Genomic DNA, 25,676 nt, shown 5'->3' with positions numbered 1-25,676 from the left:
TCCCGGTTTTCATCCTAAATATCTTAAATTGTGTTCTGAAGAAGAACAAAGTTTTACTGGTTTGGAACAACATGGGGGTAACTGATTAATGACAACATTTACATTTTGGGGTGGAGTATCCTTTTTAAGACAAATTGTAAATTAAATATGTTCTTTTATTATTGAATGGACAAAATGCTGCACGTTTCTTTGTGAAAATGAAATATAACAGTAATAATATAGCACTTGCATATTATTGATCTTTTGTTGGTTTTGATTGCTTCTAATATCCTCATTTGTAAATCGCTTTGGATAAAAGCATCTGCTAAATTCCAAAATTCAAATATAATGTAAATGTAAATAACAAAACTAAATTTAAATTTTAAAACAAGTTGAAAAAAAAAAGTATTAAAGAAGATAAAATAAATATATTCATATAAACAAAATAAGGCTTTGTGTGCTTTTACCATTTAACATTAGAGGCAACCACTGCATTTTAATTATGATCCAAACAAAGATGCTACATACATGCAACATGAGCCATTTTTTATCTAAATTAAAGTGTATAATTTCGAAATTTGAAGCAAAAACAAAATGGTTTGACTTAAGTTTTGCAAAACTATACATAAAAAATATCTGAATGAGATGCAGATCCACTCTCTGCCAGCAGGTGGTGCTTAAAGCGTTTCCTTGGTCACCACTGTAAACAAAGCAGTGCTGCACTTATGAACTTTAATATGCATCATACAGAGACAAGATGAAAAGAAAAAAATGAATAGAAAAATAACAGATATTGCAATAGTTTCGATGTCTTGTACAATGCAATGTTAAAATTTATTAAAATTAAAACACATTGATTTGTTAGTAGTGTTTATCTTTTTGTAAAAATTTTAGCAATAAAGTAAAATGTAGCATTTTAATGTTTACTCAAAGGTGAATCAACATCTTGAATCAAATTTGTTTTACAACAGCTAGTTAAAATGTCAGTGTTGATTTATTTATTGTTTTCTTTTTGCAGCATTTAGCATGTAACTTTTTTTTTTTCAACATAGAGACAAAACTGACATTCATTTCATTCATGAAGGTCAGTCTCATGCCAGCTAGTGAATGTCACTTGCTCACTTATGTCTGAGGTCATATAAAAGCACACGTATCTGATAGACGTCCAATTTACATATATTCTAAATCATTAACATCTTTTCTAAATGTCTATTTGATATCTGATATGAAATGTCTTTTGGATGTACTGCAGATGAGCCAACACTTAAAAAAAATACATCTTGCAGATATCAACTAGATCTCCCCATGATGTACGTGTGCTATTAGGGACAGTTTAAAATGTTTCCTATTGCATAATGCGTGTGGTTTCACATATATATTTAAACAGTAAACATATATTGAGAGTATGCTGTGCAGTAATGTGTGTGCATCCTGGAAGTATTCTATTCTAAACAATACCATTTTCTATTTCACCTGTGAGACGAATGGATTTGATTGCTTGTCGAGGTTTATTGGAAAAATAACCCATTGCATAAAAATATTGAAATTACACTCTTTCTAGATAACAGGCAGCATTTCTGAAGCATCCAAATAGCTTTTTGAATGAAATAGTAGATGGCTTTTTGAAATGTCCAGTAATAATACACCTTGGCTTTGTAACGTATGACATAGTGATTGCCGCCAACAGTAATAAGAGATGTCTATTCTTGGCTGCCATTCCAGCTCAAGTGCCAAAAGCAGGACAGACACCTGCACACACTCACACACTCACACATTAACACATTGTGACGGCGCGTGCTGTTTTATTGATGACCGAGGGGACGGTAGTACATTTTAACACCAGCACCAACTGTCGCCTAGACAGTAAAATGTTTTTTAATAGTCCTCCAAAGAGCTAATACTTGTGCTGTTCCCTACAGACTTTATCTATTTAACAGACAAACCAAATGAGTTCACCCATTACAGCAGATAAGAAAGCCATAGCAGCTGTCTCTGTTAGAGCCATGGTTTAGCAGCTAGTGTAAATGCTAACGTTTTGTGCAAATACAAAGCATAGACAGTAAAAGAAATGGACACAGCGACCCCATTGGATTCAACGGAAACAAATGAAGTCAGTTAGAAGCAAGCACTTCCTGGGGGTCGAGCGTACTGCGAATGGAATAACATCCCAGTCAACCAATCAGAACTGCGGGATACATTTACAGGAACTCTTTTGTTTTAGGTTAACAACAAGGGTAAGGTGCTTCTAGACCCTTGTTATTCAGCTAATATTTCCCTTGGATTTTGGGGATAAATTATGGGTAGGTTTAGGTTTAGGGGTAGAGATAGGGTTAGGTCTATGTTTTTGGACAGTAAAGTGTGACTTAACTGAAAGTTAATGGAGTCAATTGTTTTACTAATAAAATTTGATTTCACTTGTTCAAGCACCCAGTTTAGATTGATGTGTGTGCTTCTGCCTGCTTTTAGTCCCAAAGGGGAAATAGTTATGGAAACAAGCCAATATGCAAAAGTTTCCCCAAAAACTATACATTCACCCACTAACATTCTCTCTCTCATAAAAGTTTTGCATTCACCCCAAAAACTATGCATTTGGCCACTATAATTTGTTATCATGCAAAAGCTTTGCAATCACCAAAGAACTCTTCATTTACTAACAAAAATTTGCGTTCTCTCAAAATTTTGCGTAAAATGTAAATTTCCCAATGTTTGTTTGAAAAAATAATGTTTGCGATATCTTCTAAAACTACTGCATTCCACAGAGAAACATTGCGTTTGCTCACAAAATGGACTGAAATATATATTTTTCTCCGATCACCATGTTCTTTAGGGGCTCAATACATTTAAGCTCAATACGAAAAGCCTTCCAGTGCTTATTCTGGTGCATCCATTAAGAATACATTAAATAGTGCTTTTGGCCCAAATGAGGTCTCTTAGATGGTTGAATAATTTTCTGCCTACCATCCGAACATGTTTGCCAAATAAGTGACTTTACCTTTTGTCTACATGAGCTGCCTAACCAAAAATTGCCAATTTTCAATCGATTTCAAAAACTTGAGCAAAGCATGCAAAGCTACAATATTATATGCAATATTATATTTATATGTGTTGTTGTAATTATAATGGCCTCATAAAACAGCTGACAGTGCATGAGAGGAACTCAAGAGCCCTGAAGAACAAAGCTGAGGGATTATTGCCAACTAACACAGAGCAAAGCATCAGCACTGCACAGCATGACAGGACACGTCCACAAACCCTCAGCGCGTACACAGTAATTAACAGACTCTCTGCAGGACGTGCTAAATGTTTATGCTCGTGTTTTGCAGCTTTGTAAGACAAAAGAACCAACCTTTCATTTCCTTCATCATCCAGAGTGGGCAGGCTACAAAAGAACACACAGAAAATGCAACTCAATAAGGAGAAATTAACATGACAAAGATATTTACGTGCATAGATTCAGATAAACTGTGCTTGGAAAAAATAATCTGAATCAGAGCTAAAATCAGTAATAAATACATTTAATTATTTATTGTATTTAATTGCAATTTCTAAGAGATTCCACTCAAGGATAAGCATGATGCTTTAATATTGCAAGTATATTGAAAGCAAGATACAATGGCATTCAAATTAAATCCATAAAGTGCCACTGTTTGAAAAGAAATTAGCTCTGAGGCTAAACAAAACAAAATTGTCCTTGAAATGTCAACAGGAATATAAATAAGAGCTTTTCTGCTGCCTGAAGCATGAGCTGCAGTCGAAGCTCTTAATCTCTGTCCTTTCAAACCTGGAAAAAGAAGAACCAGAAAATACTGCTTCACATCTACAGCCATTAGATCCATTTTTATTCAGTGTTTTTCAATGATGGCTTTGTAGTTATGCTAGTACTCAACATGTCAATTTAAGTAAGCCTTTTTTCGAAATGTTAAGTCTTACTGTAACAGGTTTAACATTAACCAGTTTTGACCTTCATTACCTATTGTTAGTGATTGTTTTAATGGGAATGTACTGTGTACTGTCAATCCAATGAGGGAGAATGTAGAAAGCAAGAAACTTGGTGTTTGCAGGAAGGTGATTTTTTGGACACCATACTGAGAGGTGTAATTAACCACCGTGTGCCATTATAAAATGGCTGACATTATTAAAACTATGGCATAGGATTTGTAGAGAGATGCTAAGCTTGAACATATGTCATGAGCACCCAATAATAGAGATAAAACTCAAAGACAAATAATTTGTAAAATACTGGTAATATAATTATTGTACAAATTGTAATGATCCGGAATAATATTGTATTTTGGGGCCCTGGAGAACTTTAATACAATTTTAAATTCAATCAAAAAGTAAATATTATTGCTTCTAAATATATTTAATGTATATTTACATTTTACATTAAATAAAAAAAAAAACATATTACAATGTAACCAATACTTTAAATAATGTTTTAATATTACTTTTAATATTTATTCAATTACATTTTATTATTACCAAGAACACTTTTGTTGATATTGATTGCTTCTGTTGTCTTCATCTGTATGTTGCTTTGGATAAAAGCATCTGCAAAATGACTAAATGTTAATGTAAACATTTGTGATGTTGCTAAGTAGTAAATATTTATAGAAATTTCATGCTTTTAAAGTCCTTTATCTGGGCAGATAACAGTTGCGTGATAAATGATTGAGAAAAGAAATGTTGATTCTCTCACCGCCTTGTTTTTAAAAAACAAACTTACTTAATTTACAAAATATTATTACTAGCATGTTACATAAACTGTGTATGGTTCCTTAAAATAAAACAAAATATCAGACGAAAATAAACAGAAACAGTTAATGTTTACAAGCATCAACTATCAGAGATCAAAAAACGATTTAGCTTATCTATTACTTACTACAAATATCTTATTTACGATGTTTTGGACATGACATGTTGAGATCAAAACCTTTGAGAGTCATTCATGTGGGCATTTCTCTGATAAATGATTCAGATAAAAGAGAGGTTTTCTTGCCACGGCGCCTGAAATACTCTCTGATCATCACGTAAAAACCATTTCCTTTCCAATTAGACAACACCCAGTTAATACAGTGAATTTTGCTACTGGTAGTATAAGCATTTGCTTTTTGGAGACCCACATATACAGTAGCCTGCTTAAACCAGATGACTGTTCAAGGAGATGTTTTGTGTTGTAAGGCTTTGTAGCCTATTTTTAGACATAACATACATTTTGCTTAACCCTCAGCTTACTGGGCACACATAACATGCTAGCTATTTGAATACTAGCTATGGTTCTCATAGAGAGAATGTGTTCATGGTGAGAAGATAAGTGCTCAAATAACTCATAGATAATTCATCTTATGCCATTCTGTAGGATTCAGGTGTCCTTCGGGGGCAAATACTTTAAGTATGTATTTAGACACATAAACAATTACCTGGCCTATGCATTGTGGTTGTAGTAACAAACTTCAATACTCAAGAGGCACTAGAACTTCTTTAAAATGTCTGTGCATTAAACTAGATACATCATTATTCAAGTTTAACTCATTTAAAGAGCATTTAGTGTTTGAAAATGTAACGCTGTATAAAGTGTTATATAAATAAATTATATAGTGTTGCTGTAGCTCAACTGGTAGAGCGTTGCGTTAGCAAGCAAGCTAGCGCAAGGTTGTGGGTTCGATTCCCCAGGAACACGTAAAAATTGATAGCCTGAATGCACTGTAAGTCGCTTTGGATAAAAGAGTCTGCTAAATGCATAAATTTAAATTTACATTTAATTTTAATTTATGAATAAAGGTGACTTGACTTGATTTGTTTTCGGGTCTTATTAGATTCAGAGGATTTAGAAGGGTAACCTTTTCATTTCAATGACTGTTTCCAAATCATGCATCTATCTTACAGATATGAACATCTCCTTCATATTTAAATCTAAAACACTTTAAGTGGATCCGCATTGTCTGTCTAATCCCATTGTTCTTGTAAGTGGCCCCTTTTGTTTTGGGCTCATTTGGTTGGTTGTTGCCAGGAGGGACTGGCACGTGAACAAACACCCTTCTGCATTGTGCTTGACCCTGGACGTGTGTCTTAAAAGCGTGTGAACATCAAAACACAAGCCCCAGATCAACACTGTAATCACTAATAGCCAGTATGAGAGCATGAACTGATGAAAAGGTGACTTATTTGTGAAGAGGACTTGATATGATGGTGGAAGGGAACATCACAGCCTCTGTTTGACCCCTGAAGGTCAGATGACATGTGAAGTATAGAGGGCGAGGGAAGGGTTTCTAGTGTTCGTCAACAGAGGCAACAGTGCATTCCTGAAATGGCCTTGTTGCCCTTGATCTTCTGACATTTGAGCCATTATGGGATGCACTGAGACATTATGACCTTTTCATCGCAGTGATCTTTTTAAAGGTGATCTGTTACTGTACCATTTCGACCACATTGGTGAAATATGCCGTTTGAGACTTGGGGTCATGTGACAGACTTTTCAAATATTATATACCTGTATATAAAATATTTAACCTTTATATACTGTATTGTATCCCTATGTTGTGTTTTTCACAAGCCTGAAACCTAACAGCCACATTACTTCATATATATGAAATATTAAGAGAAGCTGGTAACATGGTAATCATCTTTATATTGCCTAGAGACCGAGCATAATACAGCCTCACTTTACTGACCCTTATGACATTTTTCTTTATATAGAATCACTCTGAAAATTACCAATCCCCAAAACATCCACAGTATCATTAAAGCAATTTCAGGATCCTTATGAAAGGAATTACTCATTAGAATGTATTTTCTGCACACTTATTCAGAGAGCTCTCATGGACAAATGGGATTCAGTCCTGTCATCACATCAATCACTTCTACCAGACCTGGGTATGAAATTAGGCTGACCACTTCTGTCATTGTTTACAGCCTTTCAGTTAACAGCAATTTCCAATCTTTCATCTTTTCCACCACAACCCAGTGTTCAACGGGGAAAGACAGGCGAGGAGGAAATAAATATTTGAAGAGTGATAACTCATAAGTAAGTGATTACTCATGCTGTCATTCAGCGCTTCAATGGGACGTGGACGCATGTATAATTTTGTCATGCAACACAACATTTACTTATGTTAAAGCGCTTTTTGAGTTTAAAAAGTAAAAAAAAAAATACAATTTTGTTGACTTGCAAAAGTTTTGCATTTTCATCAGCTACATTAGTAAACATTTTGATGCGCTAAACTAGAAAAATGGGAATTTGTCTATTATTTATCAAAGCTAATTTCCTCCACTGAATACAAAATAAAACAAGCCTGCGACTTTTTATCGTACAATTCAGATTATTTTCCACTTGGAATTGATTTCTTTCTTTCTTTCTCAGAATTGAGAGATTATATTTAGGAACTTTGTGGAAAAAAGTTGTTGACTTTATTGAAAGAATATCAGAACTGCAAGATATAAACAATTGTATCTCGCAATTCTGACTTTCTTTCTTGCAATTCTGACTTTTTTTTTATTTTAATCAGAATTGCGAGTTTATATCCCATAATTCAGACTTCATAACATGGAGTACTGTGTGTTATTTAGGGCAGAATTGTGAGATATGAACTCATGATTGTAAAGATTTTTTTTCACTTCTTTTCCCCAGAATTGGACATAATAACTCACCATTGAGACATCAGAATTGTGCGAAAAAAGTCAGATTTGTGAGTTAGCAGTTAGTTTGGATTTCCCTATTCTCAAAGAATTAGGCTCATTATTATCATTTCCAATTAGTTATTGTGTTTGGTGTGAACAGATCTCTAGCCTCCAACACAATCAATCACAAGATGTTATACTGAACTCAGTGTTTCATGACCATCAAGAAAAGCATTCTGCAATCTCACCTGTTCCATATAACAGTGCCAAAGATCTTCTGCATCTCGCCCAGCGCAGCCAACAACAGAGATGATTTCCCACAACCCACTTGGCCCACTATCATAGTTAACTGACCTGCAGAGAGAATCAATCAAGAATCAAGATAATGGGTTTCAAGGAGCAACAAATCATGATAAAATAATTAGGGATACATGATATTAGATTTTGCAGATATCCGATATGCCGATATTTTTCAATAGCTAATGCCGATATATTTCCTTTTCTTTGGAAACAACACCAAATATCTCCTGTGCAGAAATAATAAGCAAATTATTTGTAATTTTGGTTCGTTTTTAACAAGAACTTATTTGTTGGAATGAAATAAACAATAATAAAGTTATTTTATGATGGCAGTACATTGAATATTTTTTTCTTGTTGTTGTATTGTTGTAAGCAATAGATCTGACCTTTAAATCAAAACATACTCATGATTTTATGGCATCAGTTACTGCGCATGGTCTAAAGCACAAGGTGCAGGTGCACTTAGGGGGTGTTTGAATCCACTTTTGCAAATTTAACGATAGGAAAAACAGTTTGGTGAGCCTGAGGCATGGTCTAAATGGGTTATCCCTATTACTTTAATGAGTAATGGGTGTGTTTTGGGCATAATGTATAAAGAACCAGTCAGAGTCTCATTTCACATTCCTTTTAAGCTATTTACTCAGCAGAATTTGCAAGTGCAAAGACTGATCACAAATTATTATTTGGCTTTAGAATATATGAAACAAGTCATACTATATGGGCTACATTTATGATACTTCATGTCCTTTTAGAGCTTAACAGCATAAGCAACCATCAAAATTTTTATTGTAAGGAAAAAAAGAGCAGCCTGCACAAGTCTCATATTGTTTTCCATGTAAACAAGGAAATCATATGGGTTTGGAATGTAACTAGATTTTTTTCATTCATTGGTAAACTATATGTTTTAAGTTAGCAGATGGGATCAGGAAATACCCCAGGCCATTTTCAAGGCAACATGAGTGCCACCTCCAGTATGTTTAGATATTTCTATTATATTTTTGATAGGACTTACCAAAAGGAATCTTAATATTCACATTGGACAAGGTTGGGGGTCCATCAGTCCAGCTGAAATATCCATTTGTGATCTGGAATGGATATAAATGAGGACGACTGTTATTCTCATTCATAATGAGTTTCCTGTTTACTGTCTGATTACAGAAATAACCTGCATAGTATTACCTTGATGCAGATATCTTCATCATCCACCGCCAGCGGCTCGTCCTCTTGCTCGCTCTGAAGGGTGAAGCTGTTCCAGTCGTCTCTGATGGGTCGCTTACGGTTCACCACCTTCAGAGGCTTTATCAGAGGTGAGAAAAACAACATATCTGATGAAGCTCGGCATGAACAGCGTCTTTAACAGTGCTAACCTGCTGACCAGTACTATGATATTACAAATATGAATAATGTATTGTCACAGTCATGAATAAAAATAACACAATATTGCGACTGGATTAGTGAAACTGTGGCAGCATAAGCCTTAAGGCCTATTCATTTCAAAAACTAGAATTTGACTTTTAATCAAAATAATGCATTTCTGTGGGCCTATCCACAGCTTTTTTCCATATAATAATAATAATAATAAAAAATTCCATTCCATGAAAAAAGAGCATTATAGAAAAAAAAATAAAAAATAAATTACATCAAGAATGAAACAAATTTCAGATATAAGGTCACATTTAAATTAATTAGTGTATATATGTATTAACTGAAGAAATAAATTAATGATTCAATACATTATATTAATAATAAATGAATTATTTATTATTTTAATTATTTCTTACATTAAGAAATTAAATTTCAGACAACAGTCACATTTTAGTCAAATTTTAATAAAACTATTTATTGAATGGTTTAAAACAATTTATATATTATGAAAGTATTTATTTGTATTAATGTAGTCAAACGATTAATTGCAATTAATCACATTCAAAATAAAAGGTTTTGTGTGTATAATGTGTATATTTATCATTTATATATAAATACAAACACATTCATGTAAATATTAATACAAATTTTATGTTTACTGATGCATCTCAAAAAGTTTGAATATCATAGAAAAGTTTTTTTTTTTTCATTTCAAAAAGTGAAACTTTCATATATTTTAGATTCATTACATGTAAAGTAAAACATTTCAAAAGTTTTTTTGTTTTAATTTTGATGATTTGATCAGACTGTTTCTCATCTTTCTCTTGAAAATATCCCATAGATTCAATATGGGTTTCAGGTCAGGCATGTTGGCTGTTGGCAGGTGCTGAAGGTCTGCTGGAAAAGGAAATCAGCATCTCCATGAAGCTTGTCAGTGAAAGGAAGCATAAAGTTCTCCAAAATCCCCTGGTAGACAGATGCATTGACTTAAGATTTGATAAAACACAATAGACCAACACCGGCAGACGTCACTGCACCCCAAATCATAACTGACTTTGGAAACTTCACACTGGACTTCAAGCAGCTTGGATTTTGTGTCTCTTCACTTATCCTCCAGACTTCAGACCTTGATTTTCAAATGAAATGACAAATTTACTTTTATCTGAAAAGAGGACCACTAAGCAAATGTCCAGTTCTTTATCTCCTTAGCCCAGGTAAGATGCTTCTAACATTGTTTCGGTTTCAGAAGTGGCTTGGTAGCCCTTTTCCTAAAGATGTCGAAATGTGGTGACTCTTTATGCACTGACTCCAGCTTTGGTCCACTCCTTGTGAAGCTCTCCCAAGCAATTGAATTAGCTTTGCTTAACAGTATTCTCAAGCTTGCGGTCATCCTTTTTGATTGTGCACCTTTTCCTACCCAATTTTTCCTTCCAGTCAACTTTGCATTGAAAATGCTTTGATACAGCACTCTGTAAACAGCCAGATCTTTTAGTAATGACCCTCTGTGACTTATCCTCTTTGTGGAGGGTGTCAATTATTGTCTTCTAGACCATTGCCAAGTCAGCAGTCATACCCATTATTGTGGTTTAAAAGAACAAGAGATACCCAGAATTGATATTGTAAGGATGTTCATTTAATCTAACACAAATGTAAATATTCCAATATTTTGAGAGACTGGATTTTTGGCTATCATGAGCTGAAATCATCAAAATTAAAACAAAACAACTTTTGAAATGTTTTACTTTACATGTAATGAATCTAGAGTATTTGAAAGTTTCATGTTTTTAATGTTACGAAAAAACAAACATTTTCACAATATAAAATTTTTTTAGATGCACCTGTAAACATAACATATTTTCTTAAATATATACACAAATTTGTTTGTATTTATATACATAATAAATATACACATTATACACACATATATTATGTAAACAAAACCTTTTATTTTGAATGTGATTAATTGCAATTAATTGTTTGAATATAAGATGATATAAGAATATTGGAGGCCAGGGTTCCATATTGGAGCAGGGAACTCAGGAGGCCATGGCGGAGCAAGGAGCTCGGGGAGGCATGACGGAGCAGACAGTTCAGGAGACCTGGCCATCCTGGGCTTGACTTGGGGACTGGAGCGCTCCTTGGGCCGGATATGGGAACTGGAGCCCTCTCTGGGCTAGACTTGGGGATAAGAACCCTCTCTGGGCTAGACTTTGGGATAAGAGCCCTCTCTGGGCTAAATTCGGGACACTGAGGCGACTGGCGGGCTTGACATCAGCGCGGCCAGTCGGCTTGACTGCTGAGCATCCAGCAGACTCGACTCAGGAATGGTTGGTGGACTGGGGCGGGGCAGGCGGTCCGAGCCATGGGGGCAGTATGCGGGGGTTCCGGGCGTGGGGTGTGCTGGTGGGACACGGTGTGCCTCTTAAGGGGCTGGACCACGAGACTGAAACTTTTGGACTAGCCTGCTTCATAATTTTTTCACTTTGATTTTCGGGGTGTCTTTAAATTCAGCCCTCTATAGGTTGATCATTTTAAATTCCATCAAACGATGTGGCATCCTTTCATTCCTAACACATTATTCAGTTCATATTAATATCCAGCATGATATTCTTCCCCATTGAGATCTGATGTGTTTTCAAAGTGTTCTTTTAAATTTTTGAGCAATAAATTGATTATACACATCAATATATTTTTTTAAAGGTTATATTTCCATTCATGCATTTTTTTATTGAATAAAAACTTTTTAATTTATTCAGTAAAGGCATAAAAAACTACTTGTCATGGTGTTACATTTTATCTGCCATTTCTTTCATTCTTGAAGTGACTAAATGTTTATGGTGAACTGACTTCACTTACCAGGGCTTGATATTTGTTGTGATTGCTTGAATTGGGCAGGACAGTTGCTCTGGGCTCCTGTTCCCCTCCAATCTCATCACAGGAGAAAAACTCACTGAGCTTCTGAACACTGGCCAGAAAAAAAAAAACAATAAAAACAAAGTAATTCCATATTCAATCACTGCAACTGGACTCTACTTATATGCCAATTATTTATTTTCTCAAATATCAAGATTAACTCCAGTTTGGTGGCATTGTCTTGGCAACAACCTTCCAAGAAAATAAAACAGGACTTAAGTACATACCTCTCTGTAACCAATAATATCACACACAGAGTTATGCAATTATCAATCACAGTATAGCTTTATTCACTGAAAGAAAACCATACTGTGCGAGTAAACCTGTACTGCCTATTGCTTGACATTCAATTCCAGTCTGAAATACTACCACGGCCCAACATGCAGAAAATAAATCCAGAGAGAAGCAAGACTTAGAGATATCAGACAGATGCATTTTACTCTCTAGTCTAGAGTGTTTTGTTGCAAATAGATTATATTGTGACTGGAAACAGCTGATGTTATCATGAAAAATCACTAGCGGCCAGTCAATTTCCTTCATGTCATATATTGAAAGCGGTGGCACATGTGGCGTGTTTTCCAGGCACGCTGATCTATGACCTGCTTGTACACTATAAATACAGCCTTCCCTCTCTAAATGTGTTCCACATGGTTGGGTTGATGAGACTGAACCTGAGGCTCACAGACACACATTTCTTTTTCACAAGAGAGTGTATCTGCGATGAGAAGAGAAGAAGCGCACAGCTGATGTGACGTGACATGAGAAACACATGGGGACGATTCATTATATCGCTGGGTGGTTAATTAAAACCTGTAAATCCTGAACATGCATTGTTGGCTGTAAATCATTTTCAAATGCAGAGCGACTGCTATCACAAAACACCACAAGCAGTTTAAGCATTCAATTCTACCATGTAATTGGTGCAGCAGAATTAGTCTGGGTTGTACAAAAAAAAAAAAAAAAAAGGAAAATATAAGTTTAATGTTAACCCTATAAAGCCTACTGTATCATATCACATCTTAATGTATTTGAAGTGAAAGTGACATTCAGCCAAGAATGGTGACCCATACTCAGAATTCGTGCTCTGCATTTAACCCATTCATAGTGCGTGCGCACGCACACACACGCGCACACACACACAAGTGGGTAGTCATTTATGTGACGGCACCCGGTGAGCAGTTGGGAGTTCAGAGCTTCAAACCCACAACCCTAGGGTTAGGAGTTAAACTCTCTAACCACTAGGCCACAACTTCCCCATATTTGATAAATCTTATACCATAAGTTATCTGATGGAAACTTTTATTTTCTGTAGGTAGTTGCTATTGAAGTCCCTTTCTTGCAAAAAGATGATTAATATATAAATAAAAATATCAAAAAAGTCTGAATTGCAAAATATAAATTAATAATTCAGATTTTTTTCTCACTCTCTATTCTGAGCTTTTTTCTCTGAAATTCTTTGTTTAAATTTCACAATTCTCTCTCTCTCTCTCTCTCTCTCTCTATATATATATATATATATATATATACCTTTTTTTATATACCATGGATTGGAAAATTAAATAGGTAATTGTGACTTTTTATTACCATTCTGATATTTGCTGTAACACTTTAATTAAAGCCTTTGTGTATAATGCATTATAAAAGTAATTATAATGCATTAATTATCCCTGGTAATGCACAGTTTCATGAATAATTGTAACCACAGTTAATACTTTATAACACTTATCAATTCATTGTTACAAAATGCATTTTAAATTAGGTTATAATTATTTATAAAAAGATATAATGTATTACAATGCACATTACAAATTCTTATATTGCTTTATACCCTTTATTAACCTTTTTTAAAGCTTAAGCTGCATCCCAAATGACACACTATACACTATGCACTCATACACTATGTACTTATGCACTATGTATTCAACCATGTAGTGTATGAATTATATAAGGTTAATTTTGTCATTTATAATCAGAGTCTGACGGCCCCTCCCCCTTCGTAACGTAATTAAAGCAGTGACAGTTGAATGCATGACGTGTCCAACATTCCACATTTCGTTTTTTCAGTTAAATGGATCATTTGGGTGTTTAAAGTGCACAATTATAATTTTTTTTTTGGACGTTTTCAGCATAAACGCACTACTCACACTATTTATACTACAAAACGTCATAGAATTGTGCATAAGTACGCGATTTGGGATGCACCTACAGTGCTAACAAAGTTGCAATAAGCTGTGTGTTGAAACAAAAACACATAAAAAAAATCTTAATTTCAACTCTTATTTCATATGTCAGGCCTTGCATTGTTAAATGATCGGGTTCCAAACCTAGTTTGCTGCTATTAATTAATTGTTTTAATTAAAAATTACAAATGTTATCCCAAATCAGTGGTTTGTAACTGACCTAACCAGGGCTTTGACGGTGGAGCGGACCACACTGGAAAGCAGGAAGAGAGGATTGACCAGGATGTGGAAGAGCGAGAGAGAGGCGAAGGCCACAGCAGGGGACAGATCTCCATCATCTGACAGATGAACATGAGCCACGAACGTCTGAAACAAACACACAGAGCTTTTAAACTTCAGTATGTGTTTATAGTTTCAATTAAAAACAGACCTACTGTTTTATACTTACAACGAGAACTGCTGCGATGGGAATAGCTGTGTTCATGAATACTGTCAAGACAAAAAAAAAGATGCAAAAATGTTCAGTGAACAAATTACTTTCTTCTCATTCATCTATCCATGTGTCCATGTGCTATCACTCGTTAAAAAAAAAAAAAAAAACTAGTAATTTCCAAGTAGAATATACTGCATTACTTACTGTGTAAGTCCACTATATAGTGAAGACTTTAAATAAAAGCGAAGACAGTTAGTAGAGTTCCTCTACAATTCCTCCATTGTCTGGGTAGGCAAACGCGATTTCATTACAACCTGTTTATGAACACTGACAATGATGTACCAGTGTAATAAGCCAGGGCACATGGTTTAGCAGTCACCCACAAGCGTAATATATATTGCCATTATGTCAAATCCACAGTTCAGAGGTCTTTCTACATTCAGAAAAGTGCTTGTTCAGCTCTTACAGCTCTGAGAGCAGATTTCACTGCTAAATTAAATGTTACTGTAGACAACCAATTTCAAAACAGGGGCAAAGGATAACAAGTTTTAGATTATGTTGTTATGCTGCATACAAAATATTGAGAAATCACAAGTTACGAATTTACAAAGAGTTATGAGCAAATTTGTAAAAGTTACATTTTGAAGTAAAAAAACGTCTCAGGTTACAAATGTAACCATGGTTCCCTGAGTAGGGAATGAGACACTGCATCCTCTTGGGCATGCTATGGGGAACACCTTGTCGTGACCCGTGTCTGAAGCATACATTGAAAAAACACCAATGAGTTGGCCGGCGACAGACACTGACGGCGCGACTATAAACAGGCACCAGGAGAACACGTCATTCAGTACTTCATCTGAAGCTTGCGTCCGAATCATGGCAGGGAGCTAGAGGACGCAGTGTCTCGTTCCCTACTCAGGGAACCATGGTTACATTTGTAACCTGAGATGTTCCCTTTCAAGGGAACGAGACACTGCGTCCTCTAGGGGTCGGAACAGTATACCCACGCCGCCATGCTAAGGGTAGTGCAGGCCAGAATCATGGCGAACACTAAGTACCAACTCTACCATTTCCATGAGAATTTCCCCTGGGACATTAAGATGGCTGTCTGTGACATTACCCCTTATGGCCAAAGGCCTAGGCTACATACCCAACTTACTTGTTAGGGCCTCAGGGAGTAGAGCTGAAGGCTTGGAATCAAAAAATATTCCTTTAAAGGGATACGGCAAATAACCTTGCCTGTCACACAGGGGTTAACTCTTGCTCTTGCATAAGCTTGCTGAAAGAGCTCAACAGATCCCTAGTGGCAACACCCTGTTTAGACAGGTATCCGAGGATACATAGGTGGAGCGGCACCCAAGATGAACAGAGCTTTTACCAACTCAAGAAAGGGCAAGAAGCAACCGTGCAAAGCCCTCCCCATATAGGATTTTAGAAAGAACGCAGAGCACTAGCATGCGAACTTACCACAGTGTGGATTTCAGAAAGTACACACTTACCATAACATGGATTTTAAATAATGTTCTAAGGAGGGGGCTCTTGTGGCCCTCTGATAGAGCAGCTCATAGATGGAATGGTGCATCCCAAAATAATATATTTGAGAGTAGTGTTGTCAAAAGACCCGGTACTTCGGTACCAAGTCGATACTAAAAAAATGTCACGGTACCAGATTTCCGAGTACCCGGTCAACCCGTTTCTTGACGCATAGATCGCTATGATTTCCACGAAGCAGAAAACGGGGACGGAATCTCAAAATCCAGTCATGAAAATGAAACTTACAGTTTAATATGGACAGTCACGGAATTTGTCAGTTAGCATAAATTAGCATAGCATTAAGTTAACATAAATTAATCAAATCAAATCTCCATATGGACCAGTATCTGTAAGTGTTAAGCCGCAAAAGTTGGCTGAAATATGAATCTTGCATGTTCTGTGCATCTCTGTGTGAATGAATGAATGGCAGAGACGTGCGGGTTTGTCTACTACATAGACTGAAGTATGTGTCGCTTGCAGTAATTTCAGCATCTTCCGTCTCAATGAGGACATAAATACATAAACATGTTATGAGTCACTTCACAAGCATTTAACTGTTTCATTTGAGTAAAACCAGTGTGAATTTAAAGGTATTCATGGTAACCCGTCAAAATAAAAGTAAATTTTTACATAAAGGCATTGTGCTAGAAATATTACTACTGTTTATTAGAATGTATGTGATACTGCTACTACTGTTGAAAAAAAATATTTAAAGAAATAAATCACACAATATTTCTTCCATGTTTTAATTTTAATAGCAAATTCCCTTTATTTACCAAAAAATAAAATGTGTTTAAATTTCATTAATTAAAAGACAAATTAAATTTGGGTGAAACTTGTTTACTGTCTTTCATAATTATATTACTTGTCGATAAACTTTAAACACAATTGTAAATAAGTATAAAAAATGGCATTGGTTTTTTTGCATATTTTTGTGTTAGTTTGGTACCGAGAACTGTGGATTTTCACTGGTATCAGTCCCGAATACTGAAATTTCGGTACCGTGACAACACTATTTGAGAGTCATCAACTCGATGTCTGGTAATAATGCTTGAGCACTCTGTGGAAAAACAGAGAACTCAATCTCACGTGAGAGGAGAACTCCGAATTCAGAAAGAGAGTGGTACTCATAGGTGAACCTTTTTGGTAAAGGAGAGTGCTGCTAAACTACCAGGAGAACCGCCCAAATAGCCCCTCATGTTGAGGGAAGCGGGGCTTAAAGTGTATAAATAAAGAAACACTGGCTGAGTGGAGCCCAAGAAACCAAGGTCTAACCATCTCAAAGAAAGGGAACAAAGCTGAGAACAAAACTCTTACCATACAGGGGGAGAAGTGTGAGTCATGACACTAGCATTCGGTTCAGGCTCAGACCTGGACCTTCGTGGAATGAAGCATTTGAAGGCAACCGAGCGCGCCTATGCCTCCCTGAACTTCTTGACCTCCGCCTCAACGGAGGTACCAAAAAATTTGCAAGGTGAATCCAGAGCATCGAGAAAAAAGCCCCTTTCTTTCTTCCCGATGTCTGCCAGGTTCACCCACAGATGTCTCTCTGCTTCCACCATGGCTGCCATAGACCTTCCCATGGTGGAGGCGGCCTGCTTGGTAGCATGGAGAGAGAGATCTGTGGTGTGGTGCAGCTCGGCTAAGTGATAAGGAGATAGGCCCTTGTCTTTATCCAGGTCCTTCAGATCAGCCTGATATACTTGAAGCACTGCCATTGTGTGCAATGAAGCCACAGCCTGACCTTCTGCTACATATGTCTTGCCATTTAAGCAAGATGTATCCTGGAGGGGCTAAGATGGCAAGGAGGGATATTTAAGAGAAGACGCAGCAGGATTGAGAAGGCTCAGCCTCGGCTTCTTCGTCCACCCTCGGACATCTCCAGCTCTTCCTGGGTAGAACCCTGCAGAGCACTAACCTTCAGTATCAGAAAGTGTTAAATATATAACATCCTCCTCCTGAGGCTCACTCTCGTCAATGAGCGTGAATGAGAAAGTCCCTCTCTAAACTCCTCAGCCAGATCCACCTGTGATCCCCACAAGATGGCTGCCCCTCTTTCCTTGAAAAGAGAGACAAACGAGAGCGGAGCTTTTTCATTGATTAACGTTCACAATGCATGCAGATTGCCCCCTCAAGGACATCGCATGCGTGCTCTTCACCCAAACCAATGATGCAGAGACTGTGTTTCATCGTTTGTCAAATACGGCCGACACAGATGCACACACTGTCTAGATGCTTTGCTAATGGTCGCCATGATAGACAGAGAAAGATTGCTCTTACCAGTTCGTTAAGATGCACGCTTCAAACAGAACAGTCAGTGAAGACGAAGAAGAGGATGACGTGTTTTCCTGGCGCCTATTTATCCATAGTCACACCGCTAGTGACATCCTTGGCTGTTGCAGGCCAACTCATTAGTGTTTTTTAAATCTATGCTTCAGACATGGGTCATGATGAAGTGTTCCCCATAGCGACCCCTAGAGGACGCAATTCAAAGTTCCTTTGAAAGGGAACTGAAATAATACTTTATTGTAAAACTTGCGATAATCTTTAACTACCTGGTCAAAACTTTTTGTAACATGTTATAGATGATTTTGAACACTCATTATGACATATTTATGTGTGCTCATTTTCACATATTCATATAATATGTATATGTATAATTTCCTCCATTTCCAAGTTATATTTTGGTAAATTATGTATTTTTGTCAAAAAAAATAAATAAAATGTTGAAGAAAAATAAACTGTAAAGAAAACACAATTTTATATTAAAAAATGCAGGTATTTCTAGCATGTATGTACAATATATGTACATTTTAAAAGTAAAAATAAATAAGCATATTGAAAAAAATTATAAAGTAAAAGAATAAAAAGAACAGTAAGTAAATTATATAAATAAATAAAGAGAAATAAACTCAATTAAACAACAAATAGCGATATATTTCATATTTGCTAGAAATTATTTTCTCATAAAATACGTACGATTTAGAAAAAAATGCACGAATTCGTACAAGTTAGCCACCCCTTAAAATATGTATTAATTGCATTGAGATCGGGCTATGTGTATATTCTGGGCCAGCAGGGAAAAGTCCTTCTTTCTGAGCCCTGAAAACTCAATATAGCTTCCAAACTACATAAAGGAAAGTGCAATTCCATAAATGCACTTGCTTTTGTGAACAGCTTGTTGTACAGTAAGTGTTGTAAGTGCCACAGCAGAGTGAATCCACAGTGAATCCATTCATCAGTGTAAGAAACTTCAGCACATTCACAAAGTTGCTGATAGCTGAAAGATGCTGGATCTGCAGAACTGGTTTGCCAGCTGGCTGCTGACATTACTGAACGAATAGATGCCTTAATCTTGCTAATTAAAGAATAAAGTTGGTCAATAGTAAATCAGCAAATATCTGTTTATGCTGTTAAGTAATTGATGATAAATAATTGATTTTGGCAGTTAAACCCCTGTATAATGCTGAGGAACGGATCTGATTGTTTCTCGCTATCATTTTCACAATTGTACGTCTTTGCGTTCCATTACATGAGGGCAAACGAGACTTGACTGCATTCATAACTCATGAATGTCTGTTCAGATTTTAGTTAGTACCCTGTGGGCCAGCACAAACCCCTACTATCCCTGCAATACCTCATAGCTAATAACTAAAAATCTCAGAGGTATTTCAGACAGATAACGCACGTTGACAAGCAAACACATTCCTGCACCGACCTTATTTTATTAAGAGCTGCTTACTATTTTTTTTAGATGCTTCAGATTCACTTAAATGTGTTGATGACCCAGTTCTGCCTAGATATTACAGACAGAATGGTAGCTTTCACTTCAGCACTCTGACAGCTACTGAAAGCACTTTTATATTTATACTGTATACTGATATTCAAAAGGAAAAATGCTTTATGTTTTTGAAATAAGTCTCTTATGTTCAAAAGGCTGCATGCATTTGATCAAAAATACAGTAAAAACATTACAACTGTGACTACTATTTTACAACTATTTTCCATTTGCATATATTTTAAAATTTAATTTATTTCTCTGATCATACATGAATTTTCAGCATCATTGATGATGTCACATGACTCTTCAGAAATCAGTCTATGATGATTTGCTGCTCAAAAACCTTATTATTCAGCGTTACTAACACTACTATAGCTTTTACTAATATCTTGAATAAAATTTAGTTTTTATAGCTTTTCCTTTCATTTAAATTTTTGTTAAAATTGTAAAAACTTGAGCGTGTTATATATATATATATATATATATATATATATATATATATATATATATATATATATATATATATATATATATATATATACACACACACATATATTAATGCCGTGAAATGATTAATCATGAGTTATCGCATCCAAAATAAGTTTTTGTTTACATGATATACATACATAATAAACATAAGTATATAGAACATATAAAGAGTTTAGAGTCCAAGACGAGTGTCTTTCTTCAGTCGATCCATTCACAAAGCTTCATGGGAGTAGGTGGTCACTGCTGGCTATTAATAACCTTGGAGCTCATGGTGTTTCTGTCTTAAAAGGTTTCAAAAGAATTGTTAAAAATCTATATTTCTATAAAGAAAACCAATGGGATTTTTTTTCTAAATTGACTGTAGCATCTCATTTAACCAGAAACTGTAGTAACTATCATCATCTCTCGCGGCTGAACAGTTTTCTCCATTGCCTTCACACACTGAGCAGAACGAATAAAAGAAATGACCTGCAGTCGGACCTGCTGACATGAGCATAACTCTGCTGTGAGCTTTATGTCAGAAACATTAACTCTGTTTCTTTTGAGCCGACAAAGGCTTTACAAGCTCAGTCCAGAGACAAGATGTTTTTTTATTTTTATTTTTTATCTTAATACCTACAGGGATAGAATTGTAATCAAAGTGATGAGTTCTGCTGTGTCTACATCAGGCTATCAGATATTTCTCTGCTATCGCTGCAGTTTCCACTGCTGCTGGACGTTCTTCTCCAGCTGAGCTTGCTGTGTGACAGGCTCTTTGCCCATTTCCTGCTGAAGCTGGAAGGTTTTTGATGTTCTCGTTTGACCTCCTGCTATATTTCCTGAGGTTATTTGTGATTCTTTTACCTGTAGTTGTTGTTCATTAAAGAGTAAGTAGTGAAGAATTGAAACCTGTGGATCTTTTGAATGTGAAAACATTGATCAGTTTACTGTGCAGTAAACTCAGGGAAGAAAGCAGCCATTCAGACTTAATGATGGCATGAAGCCAAAGTCTCTTTGCAGCACCGCATGCAGGATATTCTCCTGCTGAGCAACACAGTCCTTCTCCAATACTGCGAATGTTGCAAAAACACAGAAATAAGAGATGAGAGAGAGAGATGAGAACTTTGTAGTGTAACCTTGGCTTAAATCAGAGAGGCTTTAAAGAGCAGCGGTGTCAAAGACACAAACACACTCCACAGATGCAGCCAGCAGCTCTTGATTGTAATCTTCAGTGCTTTGGGAGTTTGTTACAGGTTGTATTTCTTATCTCCATTTATTAAAAAATATTAAGCATCTTGTAGCATCTCCTTGAGAATTTCCAAGACCAGTCCATTAATATAGATGTATTTTCTCTGCATTTTCCCCTGTCAAAGTGTGTTTGGCAAGAAACCAGTGATAAAAATATATTTATGCATGTTTTGCTTCTACTTCCCAGCAAGAATGGCTGAAGACAGGCTGAAATATGAAAATGCTTCACATAAACCCATTGTAATAAATGTCATATTTACTTTCAGCATGTTAGGAAATATAAGGACATTTTATAAAATTTTCGAATGCTAAATTCTAAATTAAATGTAGATGGGTCTGTTAAGCTACAAAAATGATTGATTCCCTCTTTTTGTTGTTTTGTTCTTTAATTAACACACATCACAGCAGCTGCGTTATTAGGTTATTTGGCTGCTATTACTTTAAGAGCTGCCACTGCTGAACGTGACATGGATCTGACATGCACACTTGTGGTTTCATTCACACTTTAATATTAAACGATACAGGTTACAGCGCGTGATGCCGTATTTGTGCGTGCAATTGAAGAGCACGCGCAATGAGCATAGTATAACAGCCGACAGGGCAGGAAGATTGTTTTTTACTGATATATGGCCAGACAACATCTCATCTGAACGCAGTCCACTGATGTTCTTCTGAAGATCCTCATCACCTGTATCGTTTCCGCGCTCGTTTGACTCGCGACTGGAGCTGAGGTGAAGTGCAGTGCCCATCTAAAAATTCTCCAGTTTGATGTGGTCATAAAAACATTCTGCGTCTAAATAAACGCAATTCTTGTCAAGAAAAAGACAGAGGCAGTGTTTGTGAGTAGCTTCACCCCTGCACTAAATCATTTTTATGCTGTTAAAAACTGGAAAAATGTAGTAACCGCGTTAACTTGCTAATATTGACAGCACTAATATTTAGTTTTATATAAGCATTTAAATTATTGTTAAATATACTGTACATACATGCACAGACACACTTTTATATTTTCATTTTTGCAAAAAATGAATTAAAATGAATTAAATAATAAGTATATATTATTAATGTATAGAAAACACACACAAAGCAAATAAAATTATAAACTATTAAGAACTAATTCTATGTATTCTTTTACATTTTATATGTATTGCATTTTAAATATTCATTTTAATTATTATTTCAGACTTTGCAATTTTACACTTCTTATTATCTAAAATAAGTCTGCTACACTGGGTCCAACAGCGTTTGCAGCGATGCCTGTAGATAACTCAGTGATAACTCATAATGCTTGAGATTCACATGTTATGTTTCTGCCAAAATTGCTGCTGATACAATTGAGAGTCTGAGCTGTTAGTGCTCACAGTTTTAACCATTATACAAAAAAGTGTTATTTTTTGCTTTAATGCAAAGAACCTTATATAATATATATAACCTTACATGACATCTCTAACCCTACCCTAACAAGCATGTTTGCTCTCAGTCTTAATATTATCGGAGGTAACTGTGAAAGCTGAGTCTTACTGGATATGGAGGTGTAGAGGGCAAAGGTCTGCAGACTGGTGAGCTCTTTGCCCCGGGTCTCCTCCACGCTCGAGCAGAAGATGTGCTCCCAGGCATTCAGCTTCAAGAGCTTGATACCCCGCAGCATTTCATTGGTCTTCTTCAGCCGCTCGCTGGAATATTCCTGAGCATCAGCACATAAATTATTCATTAGCAACAATGCTAGAGGCTCCTGAAATCTCCTGGCTCTTATTTGAGCTCAATATTTGACAGGTTTATTATTTGAATAAATAAATGTGTACTTCCCTGTACACATGTCATATGTGTTTGAACAAAATCTTTATGTGCACAGTTTCTTAAGACATTAAGAAACAAAGTAAAGAAGCTCACCAATGTGCTTTTCTGTGCATCTGATAACTTGGTCGCCACAAAGTACTGCACCGGAGCCAGGAGGGTGATGACCGTGGCCCCTATCAAGGCACTTATTCCCAGGAGGTAATAAAGGAGGATGATTCCCACTATGATCTGAAACCAAGAGGAAAATGTCACCCTTTTATATTCAGTAGCACTTTTGTCACAGTAAGCGCTAAAGACAAGGTTTATGGCAAACTGCCCTGTATTTTTATGATCAAGGGAGCTTAAAAAAATTACATTTTAATGCCAAAGATCTCACAGTGTGATGATCCCTCTTTGTAAAATATAGAAGAAGCTGTATATTCACAGACAGCACTTTTTTCTTTTCTTTTTTTTTGCATGATAAATTGCTTTTATATTAGCATTGCACTAGAACAAATTAAAATACTACCTGGAAATGATTTACTTTATTTAACATTGACATTAACATTTATTTAACATTGACATATTGATATCAATATTTATCCACAATATATACCCCATTAAAAGAGTTATACCTGAAAATGTATTTTTATTCTCACAGCATTTTCCTTCCCACAAATGATCAAAATATCATGGCATTTTTACAGTGGGTTAAACTTTTAATATTATGAAATATTATAATTCAAATGTTGAGATAACATTTAATTAATAACGTTTAACATTTAGTTATGAAAACATATATATTATACTGACACTGACAATGAAACATTTCTACAAGTGACACTCCATTTTACACAAGATGAGGGTTTTGAGGACAAAAATATTGTTATACAAAAGCTAAAAATAGATCTTGCAGATGTATCTGACATTTCACACTGTCTACTCTCAGGAGAAACACGTTCGATTGCAGGAGGAGTGTGAGGAATACTGAGCGGCTTTGCAACGTTTTTACATTTTCTTTTGTTCAGCTCAAGATCTGTCTGCTGTAACCAACTCATGTCATGCCATTCAAAGGTAAGTCAGTCTGTGGAGAAATGACTTTAAAACTTTGACTGATATACTGGTAATTTATTTTACACATGTAGGATTACATCCAGTATCCAAAGCATAGGGGAAGTTCTTTTTAAATTATTGAATTAGTGTATATTTGATTGATATTTATTATTGATTTTGCATTGACAAGTTTTTTTGCATTCCCTGTGAATTTGAATTAAATTAAAGATTGGGTTTAGTAAATTATTAGAAAAATTTTGCATTGTGAGCGTCATTACAAGTTTATAAACCCAATAATTACACAAAAGGTCTATTTTTCTTCTTCAAAACTCAAAGAAACTGTATGTGTTAAAGTTTAATCTTTGAAAAAAATCACAAGATTAATCAATAAAATACAATAAAATATTTCCATTGACAGACAGCCCTAAAATGAATCTACAAGTAAATGACAGGACCATTATAAAAAAAAGCAAAGCAAAACAATTAAGCAAAGCAAACAAAATAAAACAGAGCAAATTAAATACTAAGCAAGGAAAGGAAACAAATAAAACACAAAGAAAGACAATACAAGACAAAACAAAAAGAAATACAAGAACAGAAAAACAAACAAAGAAACAAAAGCTAAACATAAAAGAGAAAATCAAAACAAACAAATAAAAACAATACAAAGCAAAGCAAAAAAAGCAAAAAAACTAAAGAAAAGCAAAAACAAATACAAAACAAAAAAGAACTAAAAGCATTATACAAAAAAGCAACAACAAAAACATTTTGCAATGCAACAAAAGAAAAAACCAAAAGAAATATATGGAAGCATATGGGTAGCAATATTCAATTTGAAATGTAATATGTAAAATGGCAATTCATTTCTGTATTTACATTTACATTTTCCAATACATTTGTGCAATGTTTGGTGCAAAATGGAAATTAAAATTAAATTACATAATTTTCATTTGCCATTTCACACACTAGCTTTAATATGTAAAATGAATACTAATTTTAATGCTTTATATGTTGCAAAATGAAAATGAAA

The 25,676-nt window shown here is 35.4% G+C and overlaps 1 protein-coding gene across 2 annotated transcripts in view; it reads right to left on the bottom strand.

Moving 5' to 3' along the window:
- Positions 1–25,676, bottom strand: part of LOC128014210 (ATP-binding cassette sub-family C member 8) — a 71,499-nt gene that overhangs the window by 27,339 nt on the left and 18,484 nt on the right. For both annotated transcript variants that reach the window (XM_052597592.1, XM_052597593.1), the window contains exons 10-18: positions 23,708–23,842; positions 23,339–23,501; positions 14,803–14,843; positions 14,575–14,720; positions 12,118–12,226; positions 9,076–9,192; positions 8,909–8,981; positions 7,845–7,950; positions 3,326–3,358 (exon numbers count right to left, since the gene is read on the bottom strand). In XM_052597592.1, coding sequence (XP_052453552.1) covers positions 3,326–3,358; positions 7,845–7,950; positions 8,909–8,981; positions 9,076–9,192; positions 12,118–12,226; positions 14,575–14,720; positions 14,803–14,843; positions 23,339–23,501; positions 23,708–23,842 — 923 coding nt within the window. The remainder of the gene's footprint in view (positions 1–3,325; positions 3,359–7,844; positions 7,951–8,908; positions 8,982–9,075; positions 9,193–12,117; positions 12,227–14,574; positions 14,721–14,802; positions 14,844–23,338; positions 23,502–23,707; positions 23,843–25,676) is intronic.

The sequence above is a fragment of the Carassius gibelio genome, chromosome B25, assembly GCF_023724105.1.
Source record: "Carassius gibelio isolate Cgi1373 ecotype wild population from Czech Republic chromosome B25, carGib1.2-hapl.c, whole genome shotgun sequence".
Lineage (NCBI taxonomy): Eukaryota > Metazoa > Chordata > Actinopteri > Cypriniformes > Cyprinidae > Carassius > Carassius gibelio.
Note: the sequence above shows the minus strand (reverse complement) of the source record. Positions and strands in the feature narration are given on the sequence as shown.